Source organism: Erinaceus europaeus, chromosome 2, assembly GCF_950295315.1.
Source record: "Erinaceus europaeus chromosome 2, mEriEur2.1, whole genome shotgun sequence".
Taxonomy (NCBI): domain Eukaryota; kingdom Metazoa; phylum Chordata; class Mammalia; order Eulipotyphla; family Erinaceidae; genus Erinaceus; species Erinaceus europaeus.
The window spans coordinates 9,103,953-9,118,469 of NC_080163.1; the positions used below are offsets into that span (position 1 = coordinate 9,103,953).

Consider the following 14,517-nt stretch of genomic DNA (forward strand, 5'->3'; position numbering starts at 1 on the left):
CTGGGACTCATTTTTGCTTTGCAGATTTCAGTGGAAACCCTGGGGAATTACTTCCTGCTTTTCCACTATGTCTCCCTGTCCCTCGCAGGAGACAGGATGAGACCCACAGACGTGATTCTCAGACACCTGACCATCGCCAACTCCATTGTCATTCTCTCTAGGGGAGTCACACAGACCATGGCAGCTTTGGGGGTGACAGACTTCCTCAGTGACCTGGGCTGCAAACTTGTCTTCTACCTTCACAGGGTGGGCAGGGGGGTTTCCATGGGCACCACCTGCCTCCTGAGTGTGTGTCAGATGATCACCATCAGTCCCTGGACCTCCAGGTGGGCCCAGCACAAAGACAGGGCTGCCAGGAACATTGAGCGCTACATAGTTCTGATCTGGATACTGCACCTGCCAGTCAACTACGTTATTATAGCAGGTATGACTAGTACACTGAGAAGCAAAAACATGACACAGAAACAGGATTTTGGATATTGTTCTACCACATTTAAAGGTGGAATCGTAGCTTCACTCTACAGTGCACTGTTCTCAATCCCTGACGCGCTGTCTCTGGACCTCATGCTCTGGGCCAGTGGCTCCATGGTCTCCATGCTCCACAGGCACAAGCAGCAGGTCCAGCACCTTCACAGAGCTCGTGTCACCCCCAGAGCTGCCCCTGAGACCAGGGCCACCCAGAGCATCCTGGTGCTGGTCAGCACCTTTGTCACCTGCTACGTCCTCTCCTCCACCTGTCACATCTGCATTGCTCTGTCAAAGAATCCCAGCTGGTGGATGGTGAACCTCTCTGCTCTATTGGCTGAATATTTCCCCACTGTCAGCCCCTTCCTCCTCATGAGCCGGAGCTCCAGGCTGTGTGGGCCCTGCCGTGTCTGCATGAGGGACTCAACTCCCCCACTACTATCATGAGGAAGGTGGACTTTCTGTGCTTTTGCACAGTATTGAATCCATCCTCAGATGCCCCTACTTTATTGTTCCCCTATCAGAGCACAATCAACAAGGCTGAGATGGTATCTAATGCTTAAAATCCAAGTAAAATGTAGTGATTTGGAATGTAACCACAAGAAATTGTCATTTTCTTCTCTATTTTACTTAATGGACTGAGACAGTAAAAAATAGAGGGGTGCAGAGTGTAGATAGCATAATGTTCATGCAAATTGACTCTCATAGCTGAGGCTCCAAGTTCCCAGATTCAATCCACTGCACCACCATGAGCCAGAGCTGAGCAGTACTGTGGTAGAAAGAGAGAAAGAAAGAAAGAAAGAAAGAAAGAAAGAAAGAAAGAAAGAAAGAAAGAAAGAAAGAAAAAAGGAAAGAAAGAAAGAAATTGAGAGGGAAGGGGGAGACAGAAAGGGAGCCATTCAGAGATACATCTGCAGCCCTGCTTCACCACTTGTAAAGCTATCCCACTGCAGGTGAGGACTGGGGGCTCCAACCCAGGTCTTTGCACATTGTAACAGGTGTGCTCAGCCAGGTGCATCACCACTGGACCCCAACATTTTCTTAAGTCTTTATTTGCCCGCAGAGTTGTTGCTGTAGCATGGAGCCTGCACAAGGAATCCATGTTCCCAGTGCTTATTATTACCTTTTTAACTTAATCTTTTCATTTTGATAGAAATATATAAACTGAGAGAGAATGGGGAGACAGACATGGAGAATGAGACAGAAAGACACCTGCAGCCCTGCTTCATTTTTTGTGAAGCTCCCCCACAGAACTTGCTGTGAGGAGACTTGAACTCAGGTCCTTGTGTGTGGTGATGTGTGATCTCTACTGGGTGCACCACTGTACTACCCATTCTTCGCCTTCTAATTCTCCTAATCCTCCTCCTCCTCCTCCTTCTGCTCCTCTCCTCCTTTTTTGTTTCCCAACACCAGTGTCACTTTAAGGAAATACTGGTTGACACAGTCTCAGTTGTCACAAGAGAGCATTTGCATATTTTCTCAAGAAGGGTGTCAGTTGACTTCATGATTTTTTTAGGTTGTTTCTTCATGAAACTGGGAAGCACACTTGCCTATATTAGCCCCAAACTGTGCTTTTAAGAGACACACAGAGAGAGAGAAGACACAACAATAAAGCCTCCCCCATTGCCAAAGCTCCTTACCCATTGCACCAGGGCTGAAACATGCATCCCCTGTGTGTACAGCCACTTCTTAACCTTGATAGTGGAGCGTTTCTGAATCTGTGTGTTAACAGAATACTTTTTCCTAAGTCAGTCTGGAGAGTAGACAGTGTGTGTGTGTGTGTGTGTGTGTGTGTGTGTGTGTCTGTGTGTGTGTGTCTGTGTGTGTGTGTGTGTGTGTGTGTGTGTGTGTGTGTGTGTGTGTGTGTGTGTCATGTGCATTTCAATATGGCAAATTCAAACTCCCTCCTGTTATCTGGACCTGAGTTGCTGACTGGTGGTTGGTACAGATCAGGGAAAGTCAGTCAGACATGGAACCAAAAGGATGTTCAAGGGCTAAGTCACTAAAATGGTGACAGTGTTTGACATTGGATTAATCAACATACAATAGTTGGCTAAGTCTACCTTCTTCTTCTAGCATTTGCCCTTCTTCCGTAGCCAGTCAACAGCGTCAGGTTGAGCCTGATGTCTGCTTGTTGCTGGCTTTGAAAGTGACTGGGATCCATGTGGATTCAGTCAGCTAGGAAGGATCGTTAGTTTCCCCAGTAAATGGGTACTCATGGGATGCACCACGAGAAGGTCAATCCAATGCATCCCCTAAGTCTACCTGAAAGTATTGATTCCATGACAAAAACAAAATCCACTCTAAACAAAATAATGACCATGAGATCAGAGAGACGATACAAGTATGAACACAGGGATGAGCCTGGTTGAGTGCAGACTGCCACGTGCAGGGGCCTGGGTTCCAGCCCCGGCTCCACACCTGCAGGGGGGAGGCTGTAAGAGTCGGGAAGCAGGTCTGCAGGTGTTGTCTCTCTCTCTCTCTTCCCTCTCTATCTCCCCTCCTCTCTCTCCTTCTCTAGGTCTTTTCCACTCTGGAATGATGCTCTTAGATACGGATGATAGATAGATGACAGGGTAGATAGATAAATGAAGACAGACAGACAGACAGACAGAGACACTGAGAGACACAGAGAATGAACCCACATCACTAAGCCATCCTCCAGTAGTGGGCACAGTCTGGACCTGGCCCTGCTGTAGGTAAAGCAGAGCACATCAAGGGAGACATTGTTCCAGTGCCCATCTTAATTTAGCTTTGCCACCATGAACCAGCCAGGGCCGACATTCTTAAAAATATTTTATCTTTAATTTATCTGTAAAAAAATATTGACAACACCATAGGATAAGAGGGATACAATTCCCACCACCACGCTTCCATATCCCACCCCCTCCACTGGAAGATTTCCTATTCTTTATCCCTCTGGGAGCACAGACCCAGCATCATTATGGGGTGCAGAAGGTGGAGGGTGTAGCTTCTGTAATTGCTCCTCCACTGGACATGGACATTCATAGGTCAATCTATACCCCCTAGCCTGTTTCTCTCTCTCCCTAGTGGGGCAGGGCTCTAGGGAGGTGGTGTTGCAGGACACACTGGTGAAGTCATCTGTCCAGGGAAGTCAGGTTGGTGTCCAGGTAGCATCTGAACTTGGTGTCAGAGTCCTGGAGCTGAAGGGTTGACATCACAGGTCTGGCATCTGTGGGCCTAGTCTGAAGTGAAAGAGGTCGAGGTGGTACTGGTTGCATTGATCAGGCTGGGATCAGCAGATGCATATAATTGGTATGAGTTGAGAGAAGCCTGTAGGAAAACAAGCCACAACTCAGAGGTTCCAGGACTGGCAGAAATGTGTGTTTTATGCAGAATGGGGAGGGATCCTGCTGTCTTAGAGTTGAAGAAGGCAATAGACAGGTGCCTGTGAACTCTGTCACCTGGATGAAGCACCTGCTTTTCTCTGTGCTCCAGGTTAGAACCAGGTCCCCAATTCACTGCTGGGAGCTTCAGTGCTCTGGTGTTTTCTCTCTCTACCCCATCTCTCTGTCTCTGTCTCTCTCACTCTATATGACAAAGCCTGCAGCAGTCAAGGCCCAGTACCAACAAGAGCAGCAACACAAATGAAAATGACTGGATCAAAAGAGACAACACTTTGTGACAGGATGTGTCAGGAAAAGGAAATAATCAGCTTTTGGCTCATGTGATGCCAGTACCCCCGGTCCCCTGTCTCCTGTCCCACTGGTGGTTTCTCTGACAGAAAGACACACAGTTGTCACCCAGGAAGCCAGCAGAATGGCCTCTCAGCACGTAGCATTGGGACACCTCTTTGCTTTGCAGACCTCAGTGGGGACATTGGGGAATTATTTCCTGCTTTTCCACTATGTTACCCTGTCCCTCACAGGACACAGGGTGAGACCCACAGACGTGATTCTCAGACACCTGACCATCGCCAATTCCGTGGTCATTCTCTCCAAAGGAGTCACACAGACCACGGCAGCTTTGGGGGTGACTGACTTCCTCAGTGATTTGGGCTGCAAACTTGTCTTCTACCTTCAGAGGGTGGGCAGGGGGGTTTCCATGGGCACCACCTGCCTCCTGAGTGTGTGTCAGATGGTCACCATCAGCCCCTGGACCTCCAGGTGGGCCCAGCGCAAAGACAGGGCTGCCAGGAACATTGAGTGCTACACAGTCCTGATCTGGATACTCAGCTTGTCCCTCAATATTGTGATTGTTCAGAGAATCATCAGGAGTTCAAACAAAGAAAATATCACAAATAGAAAATTTCTTGGTTGTTGTTATGCTGCATTCCAAGGTAGCTTGGCAGGCCCACTCATTGTAGCTCTGCTCTCAGTCCCTGACACACTGTCTCTGGGCCTCATACTCTGGGCCAGTGGCTCCATGGTCTCCATGCTCCACAGGCACAAGCAGCAGGTGCAGCACCTTCACAGAGCTCGAGTCACCCCCAGAGGTGTCCCTGAGACCAGGGCCACCCAGAGCATCCTGGTGCTGGTCAGCACCTTTGTCACCTGCTATGCCCTCTCCTCCACCTGTCACCTCTGCATTGCTCTGTCAAAGCATCCCAGCTGGCTGGTGTTGAACTTCTCTGCTCTACTGGCTGCATCTTTCCCCACTGTCAGCCCCTTGCTCCTCATGAGCTGGCGCTCCAGGCTGTGTGGGCCCTGCTGTGTCTGTGTGACAAACACTAGCCCCCCAGTATAGTCAGGAAAGCATCACTGATGTGCTTTGGTTCAACCCTGCTTCTTCCTCCTCATCCTCAGAGCACTCAAGATGAGCACTGACCACGACACAGTCGAGCAGTGAAGAAGCAGCTTTGCTCCCATTAGAAAACATTCAAGAGTAAAAGCAACAGGAAGGGAGGGACAGTTCATTCTTGTGTCATCACATCAATGAATTTTAACAAGCTCACAGTGGAAAGGGACTACGTCTGGTTTAATAAGACAGGTTGTCATAAAATATTCTGGGCATGATATTCTGTGTGGGCTGCAATGTAACAAACTGCATCTCTGGCATGTCCTCTCTCATGGACACTGTGGAACGGAGGGAAACCTGTGAAATGGTCGCCCATGGCGCTGAAGAGAGACTGACCCCTCAGAGCAAGGAGGTGTCCTAGGGCAGCTAGAGGGCAGCCTCACTGCAGGGCAGCAGAGATGTTGTGGTCAAAATGCAGAATGTGTGCAGCTAAGTGTGCAGTGTGGAGGGACTAAAGTGTTATCTGACAGTCATGTGGAGATGACAACAGAAGTTAGACCCAGGGGAGTCGGGTTAAGCGCACATTAAGGGCACAAAGTGCAAGGACCAGCATAAGGATCCCTGTTCGAGCCCCTGGTTCCCCTCCTGCAGGGGAGTTGCCTCACAGGCGGTGAAGCAGGTCTGCCAGTGTCTGTCTTTCTCTCCCCCTCTCTTTTCTACTCCTCTCTCCACTTCTGTCTGTCCTATCCGACAATAATAACTACAACAATTAAAAAAAACAAGAGCAACAAAAGAGAATACAAAAATACATATTTTAAAAAAAGAAGTTTTAGCCACACTACAGCGGAAATAGCAAGGCAGGCTTTCTGATTAAATGGATCAGGTTCACAGTGAAAACGAACAGGTGCTTGGCTCAAATGAGCTGTGTTTTCAGGGATGTAGACAATTTCTTTTTTTATTATTATTGTTTATAAAAAGGCAGCTTTGATAAAACCATGGCATAAGAGTGGTACAACTCTACACAATTCCCAACACCACATCTCTGTATCGCATCCCCTCCCCTGATAGCTTTCCTACTCAAAAAAGAGTATTTATTTTATTTGATTTGACTTGATTTTTTCCTCCAGGGTTATTGCTGGGCTCGGTGCCTGCACCATGAATGCACCTCTCCTGGAGGCCATTTTTCCCCCTTTTTGTTGCCTTTGTTGTTGTAACCTTGTTGTGGTTATTATTATTGCCATTGTTGATGTTGTTCGTTGTTGGATAGGGCAGAGAGAAATGGAGAGAGGAGGGGAAGACAGAGGAAGACAGAAAGATAGACACCTGCAGACCTGCTTCACCGCCTGTGAAGCGACATCCCTGCAGGTGGGGAGCCTGGGGCTTGAAACGGGATCCTTATGCAGGTCCCTGCGCTTTGTGCCACATGCTCTTAACCCACTGAGCCACCGCCCGACCCCCTATTTTATTTTATTATTATTATTTTTTTACCAGAGCACTGTTCAGCTCTGGCTTATGGTGGTGCGGGGGATTGAACCTGGGACTTTGAAGCCTCACGCATGAGAGTCTGTTTGCATAATCATTATGCTATCTACCCTCTGCATAGCTTTCCTATTCTTTAACTCTCTGGAAGTATGGACATAAGGTCATTGTGGGATGCAGAAGGTGGAAGGTTTGGCTTCTGTAATTGCAACCCCAGTAAACTTGGGTGTTGACAGGTCCATCCATACTCCCAGCCTGCCTCTGTCTTTCCGAGTAGGGCAGGGCTGTGAGGAAGCGGAGCTCCAGGACACATTGGCGGCGTTGTCTGTCCAGGGGAGTCTGGTCGGCATTTTCATTTACTCCTTTTGCGATTGACCCTTAGCCATGTCAGTAAATGAGTGTCTGGGGGGCATTCTTGATCTTCAGCATGAGGGAGCTTTAATGAAGTACATTCCTGTAGGGAAACTGTGAGGATATGGTTGAGTGTGGTGCCTGAGGAACGTGGTCTTCCTGTCAGCCTCTCTCTACCAGAGACTGAGCATGGGCGAGAACGGCCTTCAGGTTCAGCTTCACCTGTCAGACTCTCTGCCTCACAGGGACTCTGCACTCCCAATACAGGAGCTTACTTCCTTGTCTTAAACCGAATGGTCTGCTTATTCAAAAGCTACCAGAACCTATCATACCTGACCCATCTTCTCTCCTCCCTCAGGACACCTCTCTGTCTGCTAGCCATTGATAACCCTACTTCCTCATTCCCAAAACAGCTCTCCTGCTCTCACAGATGCTATCAGAGGCCCCTTTTCTCACTTCTTTCTTCTTGCCCTTCTGAATAGGACTATAACCGAACCTCACCCTCCTGACACACAAAGACCCCTACACCCATGCACATCAAAGCCTAGTTTCCTCATTCCTTAGATCACTCACCTGATAGTTTTCCCAACCCCTTACCTCTCTCTGTCCCTTTTCTGCTTTAACCATATATGGTATAAACAAGCTACCGCCCTCTACAACCCCTTAAAAGCCTTGCTCTCTGATCAAAAAGGATCATTGCTACCAGCTTGGTCTCCGGGTCATCTCTTGTCGCGTCACTAGCAACGGACACAGAGTGAGTCCCGTAAGATTCAGCCCCTGCTACCGCGGGTGACATTCTTCTTGACCCCCACATCTGGTGTGCAACAGGGTGGGCACGCCAGGAGTCTGCGCCTGAGAAGAGGCCTCCCCACAAGAAAAAAGACACTTTCCTTCACATTGAGGACATACGAGTTGTAGCTCCGTCTCAAGCAACATTACCTGACTTGCAATACTGAGCCCTCAGAACAGAGAAATTCTCAGTTCTCCTAATTGCATGTGATGTTTGTTACTGCACATGTAAGGATGCAAATAAAAGAGACACATCTTCAGAAAGATCGCCTGTGAAATAGGACCACTGTTATGGGCCAGCAAGTTCCCAGAATTGGGAAGGGATCTAGTGTGTTCTGTTCTCCTTTTTTAAATTTTCCCCCTTTATTGGAAGATTAATGTTTTATATTATACAGTAAAAACAATAGTTTGTCCATGCATAACATTTCTTAGTTTTCCACATAAAACTACAACCCAAAGGGGGTCGGGCGATAATTAAGCACTCATGGCACTAAGCCCAAGGATAGGCTTTTTAGGATCCGGGTTCGAACCCCCGTCTCCCCACCTACAGGGTGGTCACTTTGAAGGTGGTGAAGCAGGTCTGCAGGTGTCTGTCTTTCTCTCCCCCTCTCTGTCTTCCCCTCCTCTCTCCATTACTCTCTGTCCTGTCTGGCAACAATGATGACATCAACAACAATAATAATAACCTCATCTAATAATATAAACACATATAATAATAATAACCACAACAACGACAAAACAAGGAGAACAAAAAGTAAAATAAATAAATAAAATAATACAGCCCCCACGCGGTCCTCTGCCAGCCTTTTCCTGGACCCCTAATCTCCTCCCACGGTCTCCAGGGTCTTTTACTTTGATCCAATACACCAACTGCAGTCCAGGTTCTGCTTAGTGTTTGCTCCTCTGAACTTCTTTTTCAACTTCTGCCTGTGAGTGAGATCATCCCATACTCATCCTTCCTTTCTTTTTTTTTAAATTTTTATTTATGAAATAGAAACACCGACAAGACCGTAGGATAAGACAAGTACAATTCCTACTCCCAGAACTCTGTATCCTCTCCCCTGTCCTCTCCTGATAGCTTTCCTATTCTCTATCCCTCTGGGAGTATGGACCCAAGGTCATTGTGGGATGCAGAAGGTGGAAGGTCTGGCTTCTGTAATTGCTTCCCTGCTGAACATGGGCATTGACAGGTGGATCCATAATCCCAACCTGTCTCTCTCTTTCCCTAGTGGGGCAGGGTCTGGGGAAGTGGGGCTCCCGGACACATTGGTGGGGTCCTCTGCCCAGGGAAGTCCAGTTGGCATCGTATAAGCATCTGGAACCTGGTGGCTATAAAAACAGTTAATATGGGAGTTGGGCAGTAGCACAGCAGACTAAGCTCTTGTGGCACCAAATGTAGGGACTGGCATAAGGATCCCAGTTCGAGCCCCTGGCTCCCCACCTGCAGGGGAGTCGCTTCACAGGCAGTGAAGCAGTTCTGCAGGTGTCTATCTTTCTCTCCCCTTCTCTGTCTTCCCCTCCTCTATCCATTTCTCCCTGTCCTATCTAACAATGACAACAACAATAATAATAACTACAACAACAATAAAAAGAGCAACAAAAAGGGAAAATAAATATTTTTAAAAATTAAAATAGAAAAAATATATTTTAAAAAAAGAATTAACATATAAAGCCATACAAATTGTTGACTAATCATGAACCTAAAGACTGGAATATTACAGATGGAGACTTGGGGTCTCCGTTTTGGAAATAGCTAGTAGGTTTAATTTAGGCTTATTCAAAGGGGCCCAAGACTTTACTAGTTTCTGCCTGAGCCTGACATCTGATGTGCAGGTGGACCTAAGTTATTGTCTGGGAGATGATGCCATGTCTGGACAAAGGACTAGAAAGCTGGATCAGGGGAGAGAGTAGCTCCCAAATATGGGAAAAGTGTATAAATATTATTGACTGTAGTCCCCATCCATTTGTTCTGTTCTTGAGTCAGGTTTCAACCCATCCTCACTGCACTGAGGGAAGCTTTGGTGCTGTGTCATCTAGTCACTTCCCTCTTCTACTGCTGTCCCTTTCAGTCTTTTGCTTCTGATAGGGCCAGTCAGGTGGACATCAGTCAGTGTTACCATTCCTCTCTTCATCCTTCCACCTTCTTTTTTTTAATTTATTTTTTATTTAAGAAAGGATAAATTAACAAAACCATAGGGTGGGAGGGGTACAACTCCACACAATTAGGTCCACCTGCACATCAGTCAGACTCAGGCAAAAACAGGTAAAGTCAGGGGCCCCTTTGAATAAGCCTAAATTAGACCTGCTAGCTATTTCCAAAACGGAGACCCCACGTCTCCACCTGTAATATTCCAGTGCCATGGACACTTTCACTCTGCATCCCTGTCTCTAATTTCTTTCCTTGTCAAGATAGGACCAGGGTTCCTACCTGTGAAGGGGAGGGAGCCAGAAGGGGGTGGACCCAGGGATCAGGAAGGGGTTTCAGGGAGTGAGTTGTGGTAGCATCTATTTTAGGGAGATATGGAAGTTACCCTGAGGTCGCAACTGTCTTCTACAATAATCAGATAAATCAATCAATAAATAAAGCGACTTTAAAACTATACACTAGAGGGCTGGGGAGGTAGCACGTGGTTATGCAAAAGATTATGGATGCCTGAGTCTCAAGAGTCCAGGTTCAATATCCAGCATTCACATAAACTAGAAACAAACTGTGCTGGGTTTTTGTTGTTGTTGTTTGTTTGTTTTGTTTTAATCTCCATTAAATAGAAACATCCAGTTGAGGGCTGGAGAGATAGCATAATGTCTATGAAAAAAGCCTTTTATGATCAATGGACTTGGGTTCAATCCTCACACCACTGTAAGCCACAGATAAGCAATACACTGATAAAAAGAAAAAAAAAAAAAACATGATCAGCCAATTGAGTGTTGGTGTGGACCCTGTGGAAAGCATGCTGGTGAGTCCTCACACAAACAGAAACAGAGAAACCTTATGAACCAACAATGTCACTACTGCATATGTCCAAATATTAAAAAGCACTAGTGCAAAATGTATTTTGGGGGGCTGGGTAGTGGCGCACCTGGTTGAGCACACATGTTACAGTGCTCAAGGACCTATGTTCAAGTCCCTGGTCCCCACCTTCAGGGGGAAAGCTTTACAAGGGGCAAGGCAGGGCTGCAAGTGTCTCTCTGTCTGTCTCCCTCACTATCACTCCATTCTTTTTAACTACTGGCTGTCTCTATCCAATAAAAAAGATAATACAAAATTTATTTAAAATTGTATTTGCTTCCTATGCCCATGGTTCAACTATTCATATAGACAAAATGCAGATCCAAACTAAACTCCCAACAATAGAACAAGACAAGATAAAGAAGTTATGGGGGTTGGAGAGATGCCTAGTGGTTGTACAAAAGAGAAAGAGAAGGATGAATATGCGATGATCCCACTTATAGACAGAAGTGAAAAATAAGAAGAACAGAAGGGAAAACACTCAGCAGAACTCGGACTGGAGTTGGTGTACTGCTCCAGAGTAAAAGACTCTGGGGTGGTGAGGAGGGTTCATGTCCTGGAACAAGATGGTGGAGGAGGACCTAGTGGGGGTTGAATTGTTACATGGAAAACAGAAATGTTACACGTGTACCGACTACTGTATTTCACTGTCGACTGTAAACCATTAATACCCCCCAATAGTAAATCAATAAATGAATAAACGAAACAGATGGACCAAAAATACTATCCTGCAATGACAGAGAATGAGACTGTAGTGGGCTGGGTGACGACACACTCAGCTGAGCAGACACATGCAGAAGGATCTGGGTTTGAGCCCCCACTCCACACCTGCAGGAGGGAAGCTTCACTAGCAGGTGAAGCAGGTCTGCAGATGTCTCTTTGTCTCCCTCTCTATCTCCTCTTCATTCTCTGTATCTCTCTTTCCTGTCAAATAGAAAGAAAAAACATGTCAAAGTGTTTTCCAGGAGTTGTGGATTCACAGTGCTGGCACAGAGCCCCAGCAATAACCCTGGAGGCAATTAAACATATTAGAGAGAAGATGGAATCATTTGGTAAAAGCTATAAAACAGTCAAGAAAGGGTTGATACCCATAATTTTTTCAGTCGTAGTTGGTAGTTGTAATTTTTTAATTTTTATTTATAAAAAGGAAACACTGACAAAAACCATAGGATAAGAGGGGCACAACTCCACACAATTCCCACCACTGAAACTCTGTATCCCATCCCATCCCATACCCTGATAGCTTTCCTATTTTTTATCCCTCTGGGAGTATGGGACAGAGGGTCATTGTGGGATGCAGATGGTGGAAGGTCTGGCTTCTGTAATTTCTTTCCCGCTGAACATGGGCGATGACAGGTGGATCCATATTACCAGCCTGCCTCTCTCTTTCCCTAGTGTGGTGGGGCTCTGGGAAAGCAGGGATCCAGGACACATTGGTGGGGTCATCTGCTCTGAGAGGTAGTTGGCATCATGGTAGCATCTGGAACCTGGTGGCTATAAAAAGAGTTAACACATTGATCCAGACAAATTGTTGACTAATCATATTCATAAAGGATGGAAGAGTTTATATGAAGAATAGTTTATATGAAGGTAGTTAGTAATTTTAAATTTTTTACTAGTGATTGTTAATTTACAAGATTGTAAGATTACTGTGGTATAATTCCATACATTTTGCACCATAAGAGTTCCTTTCTTTATTTTTATATTTTTGTTGAGGTGTTCAACTCCATACAGTTCCCACCACGAGAACTCCATATCTCATCCCCTCCCCTGATAGCTTTCCTAATGTTTAACCTTCCTGAAGCATGGACCCAAGGTCATTATGGGTTGCAGAAAGTGGATGGTCTGGCTTTTGTAATTTTTTCCACCCTGAACATGGGCATTGGCATGTCTATCCATACTCCCAGCCTGTCCACCCTGAGAGTTCTGTATCCCATCCTCTCCATTGGAAATTTGTGTTCTTTATCAATCTGGGGTATGGACCAAAATTATTTTTGGTGGTGCAGAAGGTGGGAGTTCTGCCATCTGGAATTGCTTCTCCACTGGATGTAGCTACTGGAAGTTCTATTTGATTCATACCCCTAGATTTTTCTTCACTTTTTTAAAAATATTATTATACTAGTGATTTAATAATGATCAACAATATTGTGAGATTAGAGGCGTATAACTCTAGAGCCAGGTGGTGGCACACCTGGTTAAGTACACACATTACAGTGTGCAAGGACACAGGTTCAAGGCCCTGGTCCCCAACTGTGAGGGTGGTGGGAAGCTTCAAGAGTGATGAAGTAGGACTATGGGTATCTCTCTTTCTCTTTCCCTCTCTACCCCCCACCCACTCTCAATCTCTCTGTGTCTCTATCCAACAATAAATAAAATACATTTTAAAAGAGGGATATAGTTCCCACCACCAGAGTTCTGTCTCCTAGCCCCTTCTGTATCCTGTCCCCTGCCTGGAAGTGTCCCTACTCTTTACCCCTCTCGGAGTATGGACCAAAGATCTTTATGGGATGCAGAAGGTGGGAGGTCTGCCTTCTGTAATTGCCTCTCAGCTGGCCATGGGTGTTGACCAGCCAATCACTACTTCCAGTCTCTTTCATTTTCTTTTTCTTTCCTATTTTGTTCAAACGGAGAAACTGCCAGTGAAGCCTGATGATGATGATGATGATGGCCCCTATCTACTTATTTCATCTCCCCTGCAGGCTCATGGGCTCTGAGCTGTGCAAATAACCAAATGATTGTAAAGATCTTCAGTGAAGACTGTTCATCCAATAACTTGTAGCACAGAAAACACCTTATCTAGCCTGTCGGGCTCCATCTCTGCTCATCACCTAAGAGTTGGACTCACTCAATGGGACACAGATCACTAAGGTTCTCAGCAGAAAACAAGTCAGCACAGCAGAGAAGCCAGGAGCCCAGGAGCCATCAGCTCCTGTCAGAGCCCAGCCCTTCCTGCTCCTCTGAGGAGCCCCTGCTGCTCCAGGGACCCTGGGAGGACAGAGCCCCTCTCCCATGGGCAGTGGTCGCTGTGGGGGTCATTGTGCAAAGTGTGTCACTGTTCTCACAGTCAGCATCTGTGCTCTTTGCATCAGCATCCCCAGTCCCCAAGGCTGCCCTGTCACTGCCACTCCTAGGGACATGCTCACTGGGGCTCAGCAGGGAGGTGAGGTCACTGATCACAAGGCCATATCTCAGGGTCTGGCTGCATCTTTCACACAGGCAGAGGCTGTGGCCTCTTCCCACCGAGTCCCCTGTCCCTTCAGCTGCAGAGAGCTGGGACCTCCTGTGCCAGCTCAGGGTAGGTCTGTAAGGAAGAAGTTGCAGCAGTAGTCTGGTGAGTGACTGTCAGCTAAGAGGTTCTGTGGGGCCGGGGCTCCAGTTCCAGACGCACCGGGTTGGAAGTTCCTGAGACAGTAGCTGGGCTGGGAGAAGAAATGGGGCTGCAGACTACACAGCTTTTCCCAGCTGCAGACCTTGCTGGCAGGAACTGCTGCCATTATTTCAAACACAAATGACATTGAATGGCTGGCAAGGTGACACAGGGGATAAACCTTGGACTCTCCAGCATGACGCCCTCAGCTGGACACTGTCATCTATGTGCCCAGTGATCACCAGTTCTCTTCCCCTCTCTAATTCTTTAATAAATATGTAAACATATTTGAAAAAAATAATGTTTGATTTTCAGATATTTAATATTTACTGTATGAAAATCTAACTTCAGTAATTCTTAC

At 46.5% G+C, this 14,517-nt stretch overlaps 1 protein-coding gene across 1 annotated transcript; it reads left to right on the top strand.

Annotated features, from left to right (window-relative positions):
- The first annotated feature begins 96 nt into the window (after positions 1-96).
- LOC103128360 (vomeronasal type-1 receptor 4-like) lies at positions 97-912 on the top strand. The gene has a single exon (XM_007539205.3). It carries the CDS (start codon positions 97-99, stop codon positions 910-912), a length of 816 nt encoding a protein of 271 aa, XP_007539267.3.
- Positions 913-14,517: the final 13,605 nt, after the last annotated feature.